The sequence below is a fragment of the Patella vulgata genome, chromosome 1 (assembly GCF_932274485.2).
Source record: "Patella vulgata chromosome 1, xgPatVulg1.2, whole genome shotgun sequence".
Taxonomy (NCBI): Eukaryota; Metazoa; Mollusca; class Gastropoda; family Patellidae; genus Patella; species Patella vulgata.
In genome coordinates this window covers 83,615,089-83,637,092 of record NC_065879.2, presented here as the reverse complement: position 1 = coordinate 83,637,092, position 22,004 = coordinate 83,615,089, and the positions used below count along the sequence as shown (strand labels likewise).

The following is a 22,004-nucleotide window of genomic DNA, read 5'->3' as shown; positions in this document are numbered from 1 at the left end:
TGCCTCGCCATTAAATTTTGAAATTGGATACCATTCTTGATTATACCCTAATGAACAATCCTATCAAGTTTTACCCGGATGAGTAAGACATTGGCTCATTTACCTGGTGCAGGACTGAGGGCTTGGCAAGGGACAATATATAGTCATTTGGATGGGATGAAAAGCCAAGGTCCTGTGTACACATTGATGTGCACGTAAATGATCCCTTGGCAGATGGAATTTCAGTTCATTTCATTTACTCTGATGGCAGACAGCAGGGTCAATCTGATTAAAATACAGATCTATTTTTCGTTTCGTTTTTTTATACTTTTGATGGCCTACACTACATCAAGATCTGAAAAGTTATAGCTATAGGTCACATCCATTCTCCACACAAGTCTCGATATCCAGCATTCGACTCTGCCGTAGGCTCGCGCACTACACCAGTTGACCTAGAGGTCATTGGTCACGTGATTAACTACATGATGAAAATGGCATCTGTCAGAAAAGTTCCTGGCGTTATAAACACTTGATGAGTTTTACTCAATTTTGTCATTAAATACTACCCCTCCGAAAGAAAACAGTCTAATTTTGCATATTTCGTGTGTAAATGTATTAGGCCTTACGATCGCGTTATAAAGGTAAACAGATCCACATGTATTATATTCTAAAATTAGCACGGCGACATGCGCAGTTTGTATTTACGACCATTGAACCCTGTAATCTTACGCGAAAGAGTTCCCTGTATATTTTTAAATACTTTATTATTTTGCAATAAATATGACCACATTTCTATTTTAATATAGTAATGGTAACAAATGTATTATTAGTTATTTGGTATTCATCGTATCGTTTATCATTGTCTATCATCACCAAGAATCTTGGTGGCGTAATCAAATGAGCCGTTAGCAGAGGTTAGTGTGAACTGCAAGGGAAGACAACTCTGTTTGGGAGATTGGGTCACATCAGGGGTCAAAAGACCGACTTATGACCCAATGACATCAGACATTTGATTAACCAATCAGCATTGATGTTACTAGTGGATTACCCACAGTTCCGTGAAAAACACGCCTAAAGATCGCCGTAACAGACCGTTCCATTGGCTTATCCCTGACAGCATTCAGAACACGAGTTAAATAACAACTCTTCCAGATCCAAGTGTAGTAAAGACAAGTAAAACGAAATTTTGAACTATAAAAACGAAACGAAATAGGATCTGTGTTTTAACCAGATTGACAGCAGGGCCTAAAATAACGTGCCTTGGAGCACGAACGTGCTTAGAAATGAAGAATCTGTGCTTCAAGAATAAGAAACCTGTCCTTCAGGAATAAGAAACCTGTGGGACCTTGATCGTCATTTCATTTTCACTCTGAAAATTATTTTTTTTGACATAATTTTCAAGAATTTGCGCAATAAATTTCAGCTCCGAATTTTCAAAATTTTCTGGGGGGAGACCACCCTACCCCCCACCGGCGCTTGCGGGCGGTCGGCTTTGCAAACACAGAATCCGTACTACGAGAATTTAATCTTATTTTAGGCCCTGGCGAACAGAGGTTATAACAATATACATCCACATTACATATAGGCATTTAACAAAACAACTGAAAACTTAACAACATTTATTAACAAACTATTTCACTCTATATAAATATATCCATATTAAAAATCTTATTGTTTAACAAAACTCATTCATACTGGCATTCACGTCTTCATTAGCCCAATCAGACCAGAACAGTAGGATGTTAAACCCCATTTCATTTCATTCTTAAACATGCATTACGCAAAGCTAAATCTTCCTATTGCAGGTCTTTCTTTAAGCCTTAAATGTTATATTATTATAAATTATTAATTAGACATTGATTAACTTACGAAGACAATAATCAACTCTCGATGCCATCGGATGGCTCTGATATTTAGTAAGATTTAAATATGTTTTGCAGTTGCTGATTTAACGTAAAAATGGATAATCGAGACTCATAACAATGGTAGCAATCAGAGTGAAGTAATTTGTCAGTTAAAATTTCAATATATTTCCTTTTTCATTATCTATTTTTGAACTATTACAGTGAAAAACTGTCAGCTCTTTATTTAATCTTACATAATGGCCCTTTAATAAATATTACCTTATTAAGCCAACCCAGTTTTTTTTTTACTTCTTCAGAGAATGGGGGGTTGGATGGCCGAATGGTTAGCACGTGTGTGCTGTATCATAAAGCCTGTCATTGAGTCAACTGGCGTGGTTTCGAATCCCTGGTTGTACGTGACAAGAAGTTGGGTCGCCTGTCCAATCTCGTGGGTTTTCTCCAGGTCCTCCGGTTTCCTCCCACTGCTAAAGACCCCTACGCGCAGACGAATTATTGAAATAAAATTAAACCATATGTTAGTCCCGAAATGACCTAGTTTGTGTCAAGTGGACATTAAACCCCATTTCTCTCTTTCTCTCTCTTCAGAGAATTGATAAATATAAATATAGCCATTTGAGTCTGATGAACAATGTCTTAAACACATACATTATGCAAGAGCTAAATCTGCATATTACAGGTCTTTCTTTAGGCTTTAAATGTTATCTAAATTATTAATTAGACATTATTTAACTTATCAAGGCCATAATCAACTCTTGATGCCATCGGATATCTCCGATATTTTGCGGATTTGAATAAGTTTTGTGATAGATAATCTAATGGAAAAAGAGATAATCGAGACTTTGCTTTTATTGTGCCTAAAATTGAATGCTAATATCTAGGTTCACAGTGAAGCAATTTGACTGAAATTTTCAGCATATTCTGTTTTCTTTATCTATTTTTTAACTATCATAGCGATAAATGTCAGCTTTTTATCTAATCTTACCTAATGTCCCTTAATTAAAATTTCAAAACATAAAAATTTGAACTAAAAGCCTTTGAGAACAGAAACCAAGTACTTTTGTATTTTAATTAGATTTTCTCCAAAAGAAATAGGAATCAAAATGAAGAGAGAGAGAGAGAGAGAGAAATGGGGTTTAACGTCCACTCGACACAAACTAGGTCATTTCGGGACTAACATATGGTTTAATTTTATTTCAATAATTCGCTTGCGCATAGGGGTCTTTAGCAGTGGGAGGAAACCGGAGGACCCGGAGAAAACCCACGAGGTTGGACAGGCGACCCTACTCCTTGTCACGTACAACCGGGGATTCGAAACCACGCCAGTCGACTCAATGACAGACTTTATGATACAGCGCGCGAACGCTAACCATTCAGCCATCCAACCCCCCAAGGCCCTATGGAAGCTAGAACAAGTCCAAATCTGCATCTGTTGATGAATTATCTGTGATATATTTCATAATATCATCATTTGACAGGTCAATGGTTTCGGAACCTTTTGTTTTCAATTCTGAAGATTTCGCATCATTGGGATTATCTTCCTTTACGTTTGGTTTTGAGGGTAATGGTGGCTTTGGTTTGGTTGTCAATGGTTTCGGTTTGACAGGTACGTCGGGTTTATTTGAAAATTGTTTTGATTTTGGCGGGATTTCTGGTTTCGATTTTCTTGGGGCAGGAACGGGTCTAAATTTTGGAGTTTCTTCTTTGGTTTCTGTTTCAACTTTTGGATCTTTCGTCTTCTTGACTTTTAGAGACAATAATTCATCTAAATCATCCTCTATTCTGTAAAATCAAATAGAAAAAGAATTACAAATAGGAGAAAATTAATACAAAAGTTCTTCTCATCTGGAAGCATGCAGGTACTTGGGGTATAAGTACTTGTATGAATATCGGATACTGAATATTGGATATTATCACCCAATAATACATTCTACAGTAGATATCGCTTGTGTGATATATTTCATAATCTCCTTAGGAGATATCGCCTTACATGAATTTGATTGGTCAGTTGAAAAGGAACTACTTTTTTTTATTTTCAAAGAACAGTTCATTTCTTATTAAAAATATTTTTTTTTTAAATTAAAAATGAACTATTGTTATTCAATTGACCTTGATTGAAACACTGGGTCAATATAAAGGACTTTGCAATGGTTGAATTGCTGTCAAAAAATGATGTATCACTATGCCGTAATGTTCAGTAAAAGTGAAATCTACAGTAAAGAATTATATTTATCTATTTGTGCATGTAAGAAGGGATTGGGTGATAAATAAAATCTCCTACTCGTCTTTTTTGATATCAAAAAATATCAACACTCGTTGATAAAGTAAAACTTGTGTTGATATTTCTTGATATCAAAAAAGACTGGTAGGAGATTCTCTATTTATATATCACAGAGGAAATGAAATGAAATGGGGTTTAACGTCCTACTGTTCTGCTCCTATGATGGGCTAATGAAGACGGGCATACACCATACAGTGTGCTATGAGGGAAATTTTGCCCGGGCAGCGGCACTATCACCTACTCTTATATCGAATTCCAACTGCCAAGGGATCTTTTACGTGCATTCCAATGTATACACAGGACCTCGGTTTTTCGTATCATCCAAAGGACTAGACAGCTGTCCTTGTCAGGCCCCCCGTCCTGCATCACTGACGAGGGGAAACCACGCTGGAAAATCTGGATGAACTTTCTCGGCCAATGCAGGGATCGAACACCCGACCTCCAGGCTAGCAAGCCAGCGTCTTACCCATTTAGCCACGTGATCCCCCATATCACAGAGGAAATTAATACAAAGGTTATTCTCTTCTGGGTGCATGCAGGTACTTGGGGGTATATGTACTTGTATGGATATTGGATATTATATATCACAGAATAACAAATGGGAGGAAATTAATACAAAGGTTAGTCTTATCTGGGAGCATGCAGGTACTTGGGGTATATGTACTTATATGGATATTAGATACTGGGTATTGGATATTATAAATGTGGTTTAAAGATACATTCTCACAAAAGTATTTATAGGGTAGTTATTTCCAATAACGAACATGCGACCTCCAAGCTAGCGAGCCAACACCTTAATCACTTAGCCACCGTGGCTCCGTCAAAGACAGCAGCACTTAGACCAACTCTTATTTGGATTTCCAAGTGTTATTTCAAGTACAAACTTGAGCAATTCCAAGTGTAATTTCAAGGACACACTTGAGTAATTCCAAGTATTATTTCAAGAAAATATTTGAGTAATTCTAAGTGTTATTCCAAGGACATACTTGAGTAATTCCAAGTGTTATTTCAAGGACATACTTGAGTAATTCTGAGATTTCTTTATCCTCTGGTGTTTCTTCTCTTGTTGATGTTTTTTTGTCTACTATGGCGGACGGCAAAAACAGATCTTCTGCTTCACCAGCCGCAACTCCACCACCAAGATCAGGTTCTTCAAACATTCCCACGCCCTCTATAAATATAATGAAATATATTAATTAGACATTTATTAACATGACAGAACCTTAATCAACTCTCGATGCCATTGAATGGCTCTGATTTTAAGTAGATTAGAAGGGTTCAGCCTTTTAATTATTTACTTTAAAAATGGAGAAGCGGAGAGAGAGAGAGAGATAGAAATGGAGTTTAACGTCCACTCTACACAAACTAGGTCATTTCGGGACTAACATATGGTTTAATTTTATTTACATAATTCGCTTGCGTGTAGGGGTCTTTAGCAGTGGGAGGAAACCGGAGGACCCGGAGAAAACCCACGAGGTTGGACAGGCGACCCTACTCCTTGTCACGTACAACCGGGGATTCAAAACCACGCCAGTTGACTCAATGACAGACTTTATGATACAGCGCGCGCATGCTAACCATCTTGTCAAAACTACAACTATTGACAACTTCGCTCAAAATAAAGTAATTTGAATCAAATTTTCAACAGATTCATTTTACATTATCTATTTTTGAAATATCATATTGAGAACGGTCAGTTCTTGATCTAAATCTTACATAATGCCTCTTTAAATTCTTTAAAATGCCTATGGCATGTAAATTAACAGACAGGCAGGTTTTCCAGCAGGTCAATTTTACTGCCATTAAAGATACACTATGGGAGATTAGATAAAGAGCTGACAGTTCTCACTATGATAGTTAAAAACTAGATAATGTAAAGGGGATATGCTGAAAACTTCAGTCAAATTGATCCACTATGAACCGAGATATCAGTTTTGTAAATTTCCGCCTAGCCTCGTTCATCATTACTAAAGTTAGTACGTTAAAAAGCATAGTCTCGATTATCCATTGTTTTGATTTAATTATCAATGAGCGTTTGCAGTATATAGGATTCTAATCCAGTCGATATCGAAGGCTTGCCTTGACATCGAGAGTTGATTATGGTCTGGATAAGTTAATTAATGTCTAATTAATAATTTAGATAACATTTCAGGCCTAAAAAAAGACCTGCGGTAGGCAGATTTAGCTCTTGCATAATGCAGATATGGCTGAAAGTAGAGCTCCGGCCTCTAGTTCACAAAGCAATCTCAGACTTAAGTTAAGAATTTACTCAAAATCGTTCGCCTTATTTTAAATAAAATATAGCCCTTTATAAAATAATGTCTGTTTCTCATAAACAGTGATTGAAAGGTGAGTAAATTCTTAACTGAAGTCTGAGAATGCTTTGTGAACGCGGGGGCTGGGTTGGACAATTCTGCTAAAGAGAATAGGCTGGACAATCCTACTATAGAGAATAGTCTGGACAATCCTGCTATAGAGAATAGGCTGGACAATACTGCTATAGAGATCGACTGAACAATCCTGCTATAGAGAATAGACTGGACAATCTTGCTATAGAGAATAGACTGGACAATCCTGCTAAAGAGAATTGGCTATACCTGTTCTAGATGTTGGACTATTGAATAAATCATCAAGTTTGTCATCTTTTTCACCTTCTTCTTCTATAAACAATTCATTATCAGCTTCATCTTCATCAAATACACCAGTAGATTCTCTGTACAATACAATACAATACAATACAATACAATATAATATACTAGCAGAATGCCCGGCTTCGCTCGGGGTTCATAACTCCGAAATCAGAAGTGGTAGACTAACACCACCTGGCCTATGTTACTCCCCGGTCCCGAACAGACAGACAAACGACAGTCACAAATATTAGTATAGATCATGTGGGAACAAGTCTCTGGACCTCAAGTCCGAGTCGGGCCCCAAGTTGCTGCACAAAGACCGAGTCTCAATCGAGCCGCCAGTTCATCAAATGAGTCAGCAATTCATGGCGAATAACGTAAGTTAGAGTTGCCCAGCCTGAGTGGAGTCTCAAGTCGTAAATAATATTTCAAGATGAGTCTCAAGTCGGGTCATTGATGTGACTTAAGTCGAGCTGGAGTCCGAGTCACACGACTTGAGTTCCCACCTCTAGTAAAGAGTAACGAATTCAATGTTGTGGGCAAAAAACAAGCTTGGAAATAAAGCACCTGCCATTGACAATGTCAGGTACAAATTCAGGCTTTGTCAGGTAATAAATATATTTAATGCCAGTGAAAATAATTTTTCTTTGCATGCCGAAAAGTAATAAATGAATATGTAATGTTAATTAATTATGTTGAAATGGTAATTAAATATTGAGTAATGCGTAACCGTAATTAATGGTAGGTCTAAATAATTATTTTTCAAAGTAATGGTTAACGGTAATTAATTTTTTATTAATGGTAAATAATTATTTTTAAAGTAATGGTAAATAATTATTTTTAAAATAAGGGGTATCAGTAATTCATTTTAAAGTAATAGTAATTAATTTTTATTGAAAGTAATGGTAATTTTTTTTAAAAGTAATGGGTAAGTAATTAATTAGTTTTGAAAGTAATGGATAACAGTAATTAATTTTAAAGTAATGGTAATTAATTATTTTTAAAAGTAAATGGGTAATGGTAATTAATTTTAAAGTATTGAGTAATGGTAATTAAGTAATGGGTAACAGTCATGGATAATGGTAATCTTAAAGTAGGCTAAGTAATGTTATTCAATTATTTTTATAAGTAATTGGTAAAAGTCATGGGTAATGGTAATTAATTTTAAAGTAATGGTAATTAATTTATTTGAAAGTAAATGGGTTATGGTAATTAATTTTAAAAGTAGTGAGTAATTATAATTGAGTAATTGTTAAAAGTCATGGGTAATGGTAATTAATTTTAAAGTAATGGTAATTCATTATTTTTGAAATTAATGGGTAATGGTAATTAATTTGAAAGTAATGATAATTACATACTTTTAAACAAAGGGGTAATTACTTTTAAAGTAATTGAAATCAATTATTTTTGAAAGTAAATGGGTAATGATAATTAATTTTAAAGTAGTGAGTAATGGTAATTAATTATTTTTAAAAGTTATGGTTAATGGTAATTAATTTTTTAAAGTAATGGTTAGTAATTACTTTTAAAGAAATGGGTAATGTTAAACATGCATTATGCAAGAGCAAAATCTGCTCATTACAAGTCTTTCTTTAGGCCTGAAATGTTATCTAAATTATCAATTAGACATTAATTAACTTATCCAGACCATAATAAACTCTCGATGTCAAGGCTAGCCTTCGATGTTGGTTGGATTAGATTCCTATATGCCGCTAACGGCCATTGATAATTAAATAAAAAAGTGGATAATAGAGACTATGCTGTTTATATTAATGACTTTAGTAATGATGACTGAGACTATGCAAAAAATTCATCCGCTTCTTTCTCGGCTCATAGTGGATCAATTTGACTGAAATTTTCAGCAAATGACCTTTACACTATCTAGTTTTTAACTATTATAGCGAGAACTGCCATCTCTTTATCTTATCTCCCATAATGTATCTTTAATTAATAACATTGCTGAAAATTCAACAAAGTAAAAGTCATATTGTTATAGATGTTTTGCTTCCTCACATATAATAACATACTTTTCTTCTTCCTTTGTTTCCTTATCATCTTTCTCCTTGTCTTCATCTACTTTCTCATCCTCTTGTTGGAATTTACCAGCTTTGGATGAACTCACACCTAAACAAATTAAATGAAATGGGGTTTAAACTCCTACTTCTCTGGGGGATCACGTGGCTAAGTGGGTAAGACGCTGGCTCGCTAGCCTGGAGGTCGGGTGTTCGATCCCTGCATTGGCCGAGAAAGTTCATCCAGATTTTCCGGCATGGTTCCCCCTTGTCAGTGATGCAGGACGGAGGGCCTGACAAGGACAGCTGTCTAGTCCTTCGGAAGAGACGAAAAACCGAGGTTCCGTGTATACATTGGAATGCACGTAAAAGATCCCTTGGCAGTTGAAATTCGATATAAGAGTAGGTGATAGTGCCGCTGCCTGGGCAAAATTTCCCTCATAGCACACTGTATGGCGTATGCCCGTCTTCATTAGCCCAGTATAGGAGCAGAACAGTAGGACGTTAAACCCCATTTCATTTCATTTCATTTCCTACTTCTCTGCACTAACCCATCCTCAGTATCCTCAGTGGTCTCATTCCGTGCTACTCCACTATACCCTGGATTAATCTATGGGGGATTCAAGAATTCAAATTATCTGCCCTTGATCGTAGCTTGAGTCTGCAGTTAACAAACCAGTCTTAGCCGCGTTGTTTACGTTCACAACAATATGCTGAGATAACCTGACACACTATAAGCTAGCACACTACAAGGATATTCACCACATGTTAAGCAGAAATTAACCTGGCACTGTAAGAAATTCGCTGGACGACCGTGACTGCAATGAAATCACATGATTGGTATAGTTAATCCGAGCCTTCGACAAACAACATAAATTGAAAGTAGAGTCTAGTATTAGTAATTAGGTTACCATGGACAGCGATTTCTTTTGAGAGAGAGAGAGAGAGAGAGAGAGAGAGAGAGGGAGGGTTTAATGTCCACTCGACAAAAATTAGGTCATTTTGAGACTAACAGGGTTTCATTTTATTTCAATAATTCGTTTGCGTGTAGGGGTCTTTAGCAGTAGGAGGTAACTGGAGGACCCAGAAAAAACCCACGAGGGTGGAAAGGCGTCCCTACTCATTGTCGCGTACAACCGGGGAATCAAAACCATGCCAGTTGACTCAATGACAGACCTTATGATACAGCGCACACGTGCTAACCATTCGGCCATCCAATCCCCCCTTTTGGACAAAAGAACCACAACTAAATTAAATGATATGGGTTTAACGTTGAACCTCTTACTTTCCTGCATTAACCATGCTAATAAAGATAGGTATATCTATTTTGCCCAGATAGCGACGCTATGTGGCCTACTCTAAACAAATTTGAGTGCCATGGTGGCTATATGAGTAAGACGCTGGCTCACTAGCCTGGAGGTCACAGGTTCGATCCTGGTGTTGGTCAGAAAGTTTATCAGGATTTTTCCTGCGTGGTTTTACCTTGTCAGTGGTGCAAGACAGAGGGCCTGACAAGGACAGCTGTCTAGTCGTCCGGATGGGAAGAAAAGTATGAAAACCTAAGTCCTAAGGTCCTGTGAATACATTGGCATGCACGTAAAAGATTCCTTGGCAGTTGGAATTTGATATAAGAGTAGGCCATAGTGCTGCTGCTCAGGCAAAATTTCCCTTATAGCACACTGAATGGTGTATGCGCATATTCATTAGTCCTGTCGAAGCAGAACAGTAGGACGTTAAATCCCATTTCATTTCATTTCCATTGAAATATTTTACATTTATACTGTAAATCTGAATACAAATTAACAGAGGCAGATCCAGAAAATTCAGACCTCCATGACATTTCGCCAGTGGCGACAGCACAAGGCCCACAACGGAAGGGTTTGGGTGGCCTCCACTTTAAAATTTGAAAAAAATAGAATGCTGTTGATGCCATTTCTGACCATTTTGGGCCCTGGTTCCCCCAAATTGAGCCCGGGCATACTAGTACCTAAAAATTCCAAGAAGGCTGGCGATGTAACAACCTTTGGGATGACTGCAATAAATTTCATAAAATGTTCCAAGCCATTTCTTCTTTCTTTTATTATTGCATCCGATTTCATTAATACTTTTCGTGGTAAAGGTGGGAGTGCGGTTCCTGAAAACTTCTCGTTTAATTTCTTATGTAGATCATTAAAATCGTCAAACTTTTTACCAATCTGTAAAACATAGAACAATATTTAAGACAAATGAAGAAAGAGAGAGAGAGAGAGAGAGAGAGAGAGAGAGAGAGAGAGATGGCCTACTCTTATCTCAAATTCCAATTGCAGAGGGATCTTTAATGTGCACGCCAATGTGTACACAGGATCTCAAATTTTCATTCCAAACAAATGACTCTACATTGTCCCTTGCCAGGTTCTGTATTCTGCACCACTGACAAGGGGAAGCGATGCTGGAAAATCCTGATGAACTTTCTCAGCCAACACCGGGATCGAACAGGCAACCCTCAGGTAAGCCAGCCAACGTCTTACTCGCTGAGCCACCGTGACCCTCAACTATTGAAGAAAGAGAGTGATGTGTCATCAGACAGCACCATACTCTGACATAGAGATAGATAGACACAAACTAGATCATTTTGGGACTAATACAATTCAATTTCATTTCAATAATTTGTTTGTGTGTAAGGCCCTTTAATTAGTAGTGGGAGAAAACCAGAGGACCTTGAGAAAACATGTTGGACAGGCGACCACACTCCTTGTCACGTACAACTGGGGAATTGAAACCAAGCCAGTTGACTCAATGACAGACCTTATGATACAGCGCACATATAGGGGTATTTAGCAGTGGGAGGAGATCGGAGGACCCAAAGAAAACCCATGAGGTTGGACAGGTGACCGTACTCCTTGTCATGTTCAACCATGGAATCGAAACCAAGCCAGTTGACTCAATGACAGATCTTATGATACAGCGCACACGTAGGGGTATTTAGCAATGGGAGGAAACTGGAGGACCCGGAGAAAACCCACGAGGTTGGACAGGCGACCCTACTCCTTGTCACGTACAAGAAGGGGATCAAACCACACAACCTGACTCTAACACGGACCTTTTGATCTAAAGAGCACTCATTAAACCATTCGATCACCCCACCCCCAGGGGGTTGGATGGCTGAATGGTTAGCACGTGCGCGCTTAACCATATGTTAGTTCCAAAATCATAAGATCTGTCATTGAGTCAACTGGCATGGTTTTGATTCCCCAGTTGTACGTGACAAGGAGTAGGGTCTCCTGTCCAACCTCGTGGGTTTTCTCTGGGTCCTTTGGTTTCCTCCCACTGCTAAAGACCCCTACGCGCAAGCGAATTATTGAAATAAAATTGAACCATATGTTAGTCCCAAAAGGACCTAGTTTGTGTCGAGTGGAGGTTGAACCCCATTTCTCTCACTTTTTCTCTCACCCTACCCCCAGACAACATGAACATACCATAAACTGTACTGTGTCTGTTTGTTTATGTTTGGGCGATTTAAATACATCGAGATTGGTAACAACAACTACGTTATAGACTACTGTAGAACCAAGTAGACCAGCTGTTTCTTCATAGTTAGGTACACTCAAATCTATTCCAGATTTTTTATTCTTCAATTCTCTGAATAAAAAAGACATGAAATGAAATGAAATGGGGTTTAACGTTCTCTACTCCGACTGGGCTAATGGAAACTGGAATCAAAAAAGAGAAATGACAAAAAGGTTGTGAAAAAAAATTAAATGAAATGGGGTCTTATATCTTATATATTTTGTACCAACTGAGGGAGAGTTTCATAAATAGAAATGAAATAGGCTTTAACCCGTTAAGCGTGACGTTTTTAAAAAATTAACTACCCCCTATTGTGTAAATAATTTGACGAATTGACGAAGAACTATGTACTATGTTCGAAGAATAGGTTGGGGAAAATACCTCCAAGGCGTTATATTACACCCTACACACAGTGAGTGGCAGTTGTCCAGGACGTAATATAACGTCCTACACATGCTGCGATCGTGGGGGAATAAATACTATGTAGACTGGAATAGCCTGATTTGAAATTAGAGTAAAAATGGAACCGATTGAATGTAAATCAGTTTATATATATATTCATGTTACATTATTATATGCGTTTCAACCCATTTGTATCAATTTCTAGGTCCCAAATATTAGCGATTTAGCTCCTTTAATAGTAATACTTTAATTCAAATCGCCTAAATTGACAATCAATCAGGGACATTAAGAGTGTATCCGCGAGAAGACCATGCAAAAATTGCAAAAAGTGCTAAGATGGGGGGTCAGAAGTTTTTGATCAAACTTATGGTATGACACCCCCTAGGGGCATGAGGTAACATGCTGAAGTGGTTACAGTCTGATGTCGCTCTAAAGGACTGTACAGGAATTATTCATTTTATGGGTAAAATTGCGGTTTTCACATGTGTATTTATCACCTTTTTTAAGCACAGACTGCATTCTATGGTGGAATAGCAACCTTCTAATTTTGACCCTGTCTGATACATTTTTTTGCAAATTTAATTAGAGAAATAAAATTTTTGACTTTTATACGTTTTCATCATATCCATAGCCATTATTTGTACCATGTTGTATTCTATATAAGTGTGTATTTGTATTTATTGTATATTTGGTATTGTCTTATTGTCCCTTTAACATATTTGTTGTATTGTCTCTTTAAGATTTCATTTTCAAACAAGTTACCGAAAATGGCTACAAAATGTTTAATTTCAGAGCATGTTTCCACTATTCATTTTGGGACACATCCACTGATTTCTACAATACAGAAATGTGGAAGCTTAAATATTAACGGCAACGAAGCCTAATTGCGTCAAAGTAGGTGACATTGAACAGTGTAGTATGGTAGCTACAGCTCTCGGGCACCGTCAGCTGCACCTTCAGGGCCGGATTTAGAATAAGAGAGGCCCTAGGCAAACCCCCTGAACAGGGCCCACGACATGGACTCGGTGAGAGGGTGGGTCGGGGGAAGTCATGCGGTTGGTGGTTCGAATCTCACTTTTAGGTGAATTTTTCATTTTCGTTGGATTTTTTTATTTAAAATAATGTCTATTTGAGAGTAATGGATATGTTTTTTTAAGATTGAGCACATCGAAACTCCAATGGAAGGTCGTGAACAACTGCAGAAGTCAATTCCTGTTGACGCCAGATGAGCCATGAACGATTACAGGCCTTTGAAAGTATTTTTTTTTTTCAAGATATTTTTATAAAACAGATACTAATGTATTTTAGGGCTGGTAGTAAACACCATATGAATGAAAAGAAAAATAAATTGTTAGGTTTTTTTTATCTACTACGGTTAATTATCTCCAAAATAGGGAAATTACAGGTTAATTTCATGGGTTATTGTTTCCTTTACCTAGTTTTTGTCAAGTCGATTCCGGTCATTTTTATTTTTTGTATCAAATGTTGGGAGGTTGCTTGTTCACGTGAGCATAAATTTTTTAAACCCACCCCATGAAAGAAGTAGCAATAGGGCGTCAAACTTTGGGTGACGAAAAATGGGGAATTTAGACAGGCTTTGATATCCAGTCTGTATACAGATCTCGTTCGCCAGAATCGTCTGAAGTTAATATTGTGGTAACAGCACTGAGTCATCTATAAACTGTGTGAGTTTGGTCTTTCTGCTACGTATAGTAAAGGTGTAAGGACTTGCCAAAGTTGGTATTTGAGAAAAGACAGATTTTGGCAATTTCACCATATGAAAAATGTTTTTTCAATTTTCTCATATAGGAATTGAAAGATTTATCTAATATTGCACATTTATGTGTTTTGGGACTATCCCAACTTATAAACCAAATTTGGTCAAAACTGTGATTGAAGCCTTAGCACCTTCTGCAAGGTTTTCTCGCGGACACGCTCTTAATTACTTTATTTTGACTCATATCACAGCTAGATGGATTGCTTGATACGATGTGATTTTTTTTAAAAAAAATACTGTGTTCTTTGTGGTTCAATATCTATGCGATTAACAGTATGCTACATTTTCTGAAAACTGAAAGTGAAAGACGATAAAAATTTAGATCAACGCAATAGCACAATAGATACTCCCTGTAGCAATCTACCTTATTGTCACAGTTGCAGTCGGCATAATGAATATGATTGGTTGTCTTCTCTCCAATAAAAAATAATAACTATAAAGAATTTCAATAAAACGCGTAATAAAAAGAAAACGCCCCCTTTTTTGTTTCCATCATGGGTGCAGACATTTTGAAATGTCATGTGACTTACAATTATCACCGTCGCTGCTGTTTTATCACACATTTTGAGGTGCCTTTCAAATATCGCTAAAAAATTTTAAAGTATAGATGGAAATAATAACATTTAAAAAAAAAAAAAAAAAAAAGCAAAAATACATATTTTTAAGTTAAGAGCATGACCCTTGACCTTTCAAGGACGGAAATAGCAAGATGGCAGCTCCTATAAGACGTGCTGTAGCAGAAAGTAAGATAGCTGGGAATAAATGGTTTATTTACCGTTTTTCATGCATTCATCTAATTAGTAGAAGAATAACCAATTGTAGCTTTTATATTTCACAAATAAATGTCATTCCCTAAGCTGTTTTTTCGCTACAATAACGATTATTTTATGGCGTCCTAGCAACAACCTTCAAAAAATGGTTTTGTAATAGTAATAATCTCAAAATAGCCTTATTCTTATATTGATCAATATCATGCTGACTATACACACTGCATTAATGTTGACAAGCTAGACCATACTCTTTTTAGCGAGTTGTTAGCAGAAATATAAAATACTAATTTAGACTTTTAAATGAGAGACCTTGTCCATATGAGGGACAGTCAATTTATTTAAAAATAAATTCACTCTGCTGATGTTCCTCATCTGCACACAGCGATCCATCTACTTCATACCTCGAGAATACATCACTGCGCTAAATGCCGTCCATTTAAAACGCTCACGTGATCATTTTGGTGACTGGACTTATCGATTTTACTGCCAGTGACGTATATATATATAATACTCCTTTTTATAACCGAAGCACGTGGTTTATGTAAACACGTGGTGAATCTCTAACATTCTGTTTGTCATTCATCTGGTGAACCTGTCATTCTGTTTGTCATTCCAACTGTCCAGGGATCTTTTACATGCATGTCAATGTGTACACGGGACCTCGTTTTTTTGTCCCATCCAAATGATTAGACAAATGTCCTTGTCAGGCTTCTTGTAATTGCTATTACATAAATATGGGTAACAATTATTTCATTAGCACTCAAGTGACTTAATCTAAGTGTTTTATTTCATGTTTGGTGATAAGCCTATATTGGTGTTAACTGTAAATGGCTTCGTTTCAGAAATATGCTTTTAATACTATTTATTACGGGGGATCACAGTGGCTAAGTGTGCAAGACGCTGGCTTGCTAGCCTTAAAGTAGTTAAGTCTCTAACTCAATATCATTCAAAGTCTTACACGTTGAAAATACGAATTATTTGTCAATTCAAATCAACATTGATGTTGTGATCTTACCAGGAAAAGGCAGGCTTCTGATATCCAATATTTAAGACAAAATAAACATTTTACCATTGGTACACGAATCGTCTACCATAGTGTGTTTTAGCGTCATTTGCAACAAGTGACCAGAAAGAACGAGGCTAGACATATTCAACTGGAGAGCCTGCTCAACAGATTGGAATAACCAGACGCTAGAAATTGCTATAGGGTGTTTGATCCCTGCATTAGCCAAGAAAGTTCATCCAGATTTTCCGGCGTGGTTCCCCGTTGTCAGTGATGCAGCTCATTGGGCCTGACAATGACAGCTGTCTAGTTGTTTGGATGGGATGAAAAACTAGGTCCTATGTACACATTGGCGTGCAGGTAAAAGATCCCTTGACAGTTGGAATTCGATATATAAGTTGGCCATAGTGCCACTGTCCGGGCAAAATTTCCCTCATAGCACACTGTATGGCGTATTCCCGTCTTCATTAACCCAGTTTGGAGTAGGACGTTAAACCCCATTTCATTTCATTTCATTTCATTTACTATTTCCAAGGAAGAGACGTTAAAACCTTCACAGGAGGGCGGAAGATTCCCTATAACAGTGCAGGCAAGTTCGGATCTCAGTGATGCATCGCGTACTGGAATACATTTTTATTAACTAATACAGTGTTGTGAAGTTTGTTGCCGAGGATACTCCTATATGATTCATTTACTATTCATTACAATTATTTTTAACAGTGTTGATATTATTTTTAACAATGTTGTTATTATTTTTAACAGTGTTGTTATTATTTTTCAGTGCCAGCCTGGAGAAAGGCTCTTCAACGATGGGCCTACCATAAATCGAATTTTGGAAAACTGGGTAAGAACATTTTTATCTAAAACTAGCACTAAATTTATGTCCCCTTCAACATATGAAATTTATTATTTTTACATGTATGTGCCAAATTGAGTTATTAAAGGGGCATTATGGACGACTAGATAAAGAGCTGACAGTCCTCACTATAATAGTTAAAAACTAGACAATGTAAAGGAAATATGCTGAAAATTTCAGTCGAATTGCTCCACTTGCTGACTTGCTAACCAGAAGGTTCCAAATATGCTTCCTGTGTTCGCCAAGAAAGTTCCCATTGATTTTTGTCCCCCGCCTTTCAAAGAAAGCAGGGGACTATTAAAATGGGTCTGTCTGTCTCTCCTTTTAATTGAGCTAGAATGTTGAAACTTGGTGTAGGTGTTTATTAGGTCAATCCCTTAATGGATTTCGAAATGAGGATTTTCTGCTTAGGGTAAGCAGAGATAAGCAATTTGATTGGTTGGTGGTTTGGGACACGATAACTTTAATTCTATTAAGTGAGAGTGATGAAACTTTGTGTATAGTTTCATTACATAATCACGATGACTAAGTTTGCTCTGTGTAAGCAGAGCGATTAGCTATTTGATTGGCTGAGACTTTGGGACACAATAACTCTCCTTCTAATGGAACTAGAATTTTCAAACTTGGTGTAGATGTTTATTAGGTCAATGCCTTGATGGAATTTGAAGATGAGCAGTTTGATTGGTTGATGGTTTGGGTCACAATAACTTTAGTTCTTATTAAGTGAGAGTGATGAAATTTGGTGTATAATTTTATTACATCAATACCTTGACTAATTTCGATAATGAGCATTTTCTGCTCAGGGTAAGCAGAGCGATAAGCTATTTAATTGGCCGAGACTTTGGAACACAATAATTCTCCTTCTAATTGAGCTAGAATGTTCAAACTTGGTGTAGGTGTTCATTAGGTCAATGCCTTGATGGAGATCGATGATAAACATTGTCTGCTTACGGTAAGCAATCTGATTGGTTGATGCTTTGGGGCACGATAACTTCGATTACAAACATTACCTTGACTAAGTCCAATGATTAGAATTTTCTGCTTAGGTTAAAGAGCGATAAGCAATTTGATTGGTCACGACTTTGGAACATAACAGGTAGAGGTAGAATGTTTAAACTTGATGTTCCTTAGGTGAGTTCAATGATTAACATTTCAAGCTAAAGCTAAGCAGAGCTAAGCAATTTCATTGGTCGATGCTTTGGGACAAGAAAACTTTGATTCTATCTGATAGAGAGTGATGAAACTTAGTGTATAGTTAATAATCAGTTTGATTGCTTGATACTTTTGAAAAAAATAAATGTGTGTTTAATTAATATGTGTCATCTATTAATTTTGGGATTTCGGCGGGGGACATCAGCCACACTGCTGGCTTGTTGAGTATAACCTGTTTGTTGATTATAACATATTTATTGATTACAACCTACTTATTGATTATAACCTATTTATTGATTATAACCTGTGTATTGATTATAACCTATTTATTGATTATAACCTATTTTATAACCTATTTATTGATTATAACCAGTTTATTTATTATAACCTATTTATTAAATATAACCTATTTATTGATTATTAGCTATTTTATTTTAAAGGTTTGATGATAGATGATTGTCTATATGAAACACCTGAAGTAAAAGAGGCTGTAAGTCGTCTACCAGCAGATTTATATAATCAGAGAGTATATCGTATCTCACGAGCTCTCAATCTCTCCATGCGAAAAGATATTTTACCTAAAGAGGAACAACACACGGTAGATGATGTAAGTTAAAAATTTCACGATTAACAGTTTTGAGTATTTTAAGATATTCTAGAGCCATGGTTTCCAGTTTCCACACACTCGCTGACCCTCTCTGAGCCTCCCACATTTACACTTATTCTTTTCAGTCAGATTTGCAATATTAGGGGTGTTAGGCGTTGTGGACCGCATGATTTTGATGAAACTTGAAATATATCTTTATAACCCAAAGATCTTGGTTCCTGTCAATATTCGAGCATATTGGATTGTAACTTCCTGAATTATGATCCTTGATGTTACGAAAAATCGCATTTTATTTAGCTTGTTCTCTATCCATCTCTTGCAAAATGTGGGCGTATCCTGCCTTGCAGCCGCTGGTTGTACTATTTTTATTTAGAGATTGATATAATGAGATCGTCAACTCTGGCAGGTCTTTCAATAATGTGTCCCAAGTATAAAAATCCTCATACTTTGAGCTAAATCTGCCTATTGCAAGTATTTTTTACGGCTTAGATGTTATCTAAATTATTAATTAGACATTTATTAACATGATAACTCAGACAAGCTCAAAATCAACTCTAGTCTACAGAGTGTAGACCCACGGATGGCTTGGATACAGTTCTGATTTAAACAGTCGTCCATTTAAAATTAAATCAATAAATGGCGAACCAAGCTAACATTTACCGTTAGTCGCTGATGTCACTACCGGAAACTGGTGATGAGAGGCCTGCCAAGCAAGGCTACCATAGCCATTGAGCATGTTACTTGATAATCGACAATATGTGGGTGGAGTTTTCGTCTGTCAATCAAACGATCGCCAATTCTCATAGACGGTGCAGACACAATTGATGCCTATTTCTAATCAAAACTTCCAACAGTGACAATTCCGTTCAGAACAAAGTAATTTGACTGAATTTTTTTAACATTTTCTTTTCTTATCATCTATTTTTGAATTATTATTATAACAAGAATGACCAACTCTTTGTAAAACCCTCTCCCTAAATAATTTGTATATATACAGTAGAATCTGTATGAGCAGCCACTCCTATTCAGCAACATCTCCTTGTAAGCGGTCACGATAAATTCTCCCCGTAAAAATTCTGTTGTTTCATCTCTTTATTCAACAGTCACTCCTCTAACGCGGCCAGCGGTCACTATTTTACTAATAAATTCAACAAAACATCGCCCATTCAACGGCCATTGTTGAATGATACCCTCTTGTCGGTTGTCGTTCTTTGTTATACCCCGCTGATCCCGTGAGTAGTAGTTAATTAACTGGACCCCCACTGATCAGGTAAAAAATGTAAAAATAACAATCAACCCGGGATTATCTGTTAATTAATCTTTTGTTTTATTAAACGACTAACCTGATCATTGTTTTCACGCATAACAACATATTATTTGATACTGATTGAATAAAATAAAATTACAGAGTTTTGTCACGATCATCTAGTATCTCTTTTCCATTGCCACTTTGTTGTTAAACAGACATTTTAGCGCCTCATATAATATTACATACAGCGTTACACTCCCTGTAAATAGGTGATAAAATGAGCGATGTTTTTTTGTTCATGTGCTTTTTTGATAAAATAAAATTAATTCTTCGATTTTCTTCACAAAAATGGATAAATATTATCGAATGCATCACAATGGTAGACAGTAGTATCGAAGGTTGGTACAAAATGACAAGTTTACAGAAGTTATGTCTGAGATTTGAGTAAAGAATTTTAGTTCGGCGCAAGATTCAGCGGCGGTCAAATTTACAGATGCAAGTATTGATGTTCGCTTCCAATTCATCCAGGCGTAATATTTAATTTATGTCAGCACAAAAAGCACCAAGATTTTATTAAGAGGCCACTCCCGTTAAGCGGTCAGTTGTGAAAATTCCCTTGGGTGGCTGCTTAATGCAGATTCTACTGTATATTATAAATGCAAAATAGGTGTATATACATAGTTATAATGGCAAACACATACATATTATATAAATATAATAAAATGGATGAAAATGTACAGTATATATAGTAGGTTATAATTATACATATACAACCATAGTAAGAATTTTTTAATAATAGGTTACATTAGTATACTTCTTCTCAATTAGATCATTGTTTCATATGTACATGTATATATTCACTTAGTTCTGCATGCATGGCCGATCGTTTTCCATGTACACGTTTTCGCTGGTTACATGGAAACGGTCCCATTACATATGCATTAGACCGACTTTTTCACCAGCAATGGCAAATAATACATTGACTTGTCATTTGGATAGGACGGAAAATCGATTTCTCGTGTATAAATTGGAGTGCATGTAAAAGATCCATTGGCAGTTGGAATTCGATATAAAAGTAGGCCATAGTGCCACTGTCCGGGCAAAATTTCCCCTCATAGCACACTGTATTGTATTTGCCCGTCTTCATTAGCCCAGTTTAGGAGCAGAACAGTAGTGACATTAATACCCCATTTCATTTGATTTCTATGTTATTTCAGGATGTGAGATATCTAAAGCCATATTTGGACGAAGTAAAGAAGGAAAAAGCTGAAAAACTAGAATGGGACCTGAAATAAAATGATATTTAATATGGTGGAGTTGATTGATGACAAGTTGATGAGACCATAGAAGAATGTTTTTGATTATTCGATTTGGATATCAGTTTAGTTTATAATCACCTATCAGTTGTTAACATCTTTCGACTTTATGCAAGAACAATATGGATTGGCAAATATTCAGTTTATGTATCTATTACAGGGGCAGATCTGGGGGATGGGGGAAAGACCCCTTCCCCTAAGATATATTGTCTCAGGTACCGGACAAACCCCCTCCTGCAAAAATTACTGGATCCGCCCTTGTATTAGGAACAGTTTTTTGAGTAAAATCATTTTAAAATGGACAGTTTTTGGTTATAAAGGATTTGATATTCAACAAGTGATGTAAGATAGTGTTGTTATTATCCATAATAAAATATAGGCAATATAAACTTTCATTTATTTATTGTGTTGTTTTTCCGTGTCAAGGAAAATTGATATAATATCCTGAAATGGACTCTGCTGTCCGTCGTTTCATTCTTCCAATCTGATTAAAACGCAGATCCTATTTCGTTTCATTTTTATAGTTCAAAATTTTGTGGGGATCATGGTGGCTAAGTGGGCA

The 22,004-nt window shown here is 36.5% G+C and overlaps 2 protein-coding genes across 2 annotated transcripts; one reads left to right on the top strand and one right to left on the bottom strand.

Moving 5' to 3' along the window:
* Nucleotides 1-1,581: 1,581 nt before the first annotated feature.
* On the bottom strand, nt 1,582-15,012 carry LOC126831947 (HCLS1-binding protein 3). Its single transcript, XM_050562615.2, has 7 exons — nt 14,854-15,012; nt 12,220-12,382; nt 10,752-10,959; nt 8,780-8,876; nt 6,720-6,835; nt 5,143-5,293; nt 1,582-3,623 (listed from the first exon to the last, which is right to left on the bottom strand). Exons 1-7 carry the CDS (start codon nt 14,877-14,879, stop codon nt 3,248-3,250), a joined length of 1,137 nt encoding a protein of 378 aa, XP_050418572.1. The 5' UTR covers nt 14,880-15,012; the 3' UTR covers nt 1,582-3,247.
* A 149-nt stretch (nt 15,013-15,161) lies between these two features.
* Nucleotides 15,162-21,837, top strand: LOC126808523 (cytochrome b-c1 complex subunit 7). The gene is made up of 4 exons (XM_050533344.1): nt 15,162-15,232; nt 17,044-17,106; nt 18,711-18,877; nt 21,344-21,837. The coding sequence occupies exons 1-4, from the start codon at nt 15,199-15,201 to the stop codon at nt 21,419-21,421; spliced, it is 342 nt and encodes a 113-aa protein (XP_050389301.1). The 5' UTR covers nt 15,162-15,198; the 3' UTR covers nt 21,422-21,837.
* Nucleotides 21,838-22,004: the final 167 nt, after the last annotated feature.

Bases quoted from the DNA above. Each gene is read 5' to 3' on its own strand.
- LOC126831947 (XM_050562615.2), bottom strand. From the start codon at position 14,879: ATGCCGACTGCAACTGTGACAATAAG. The intron at 10,960-12,219 runs GTATGTTCATGT...TATGTTTTACAG, and splicing joins CAGACACAGTACAGTTTATG to ATTGGTAAAAAGTTTGACGA. The intron at 6,836-8,779 runs GTATGTTATTAT...TGTATTGTACAG, and splicing joins GAAACAAAGGAAGAAGAAAA to AGAATCTACTGGTGTATTTG.
- LOC126808523 (XM_050533344.1), top strand. From the start codon at position 15,199: ATGGCAGCTCCTATAAGACGTGCTGTAGCAGAAA. The intron at 15,233-17,043 runs GTAAGATAGCTG...ATTATTTTTCAG, and splicing joins AAGACGTGCTGTAGCAGAAA to TGCCAGCCTGGAGAAAGGCT. The intron at 18,878-21,343 runs GTAAGTTAAAAA...ATGTTATTTCAG, and splicing joins AACAACACACGGTAGATGAT to GATGTGAGATATCTAAAGCC.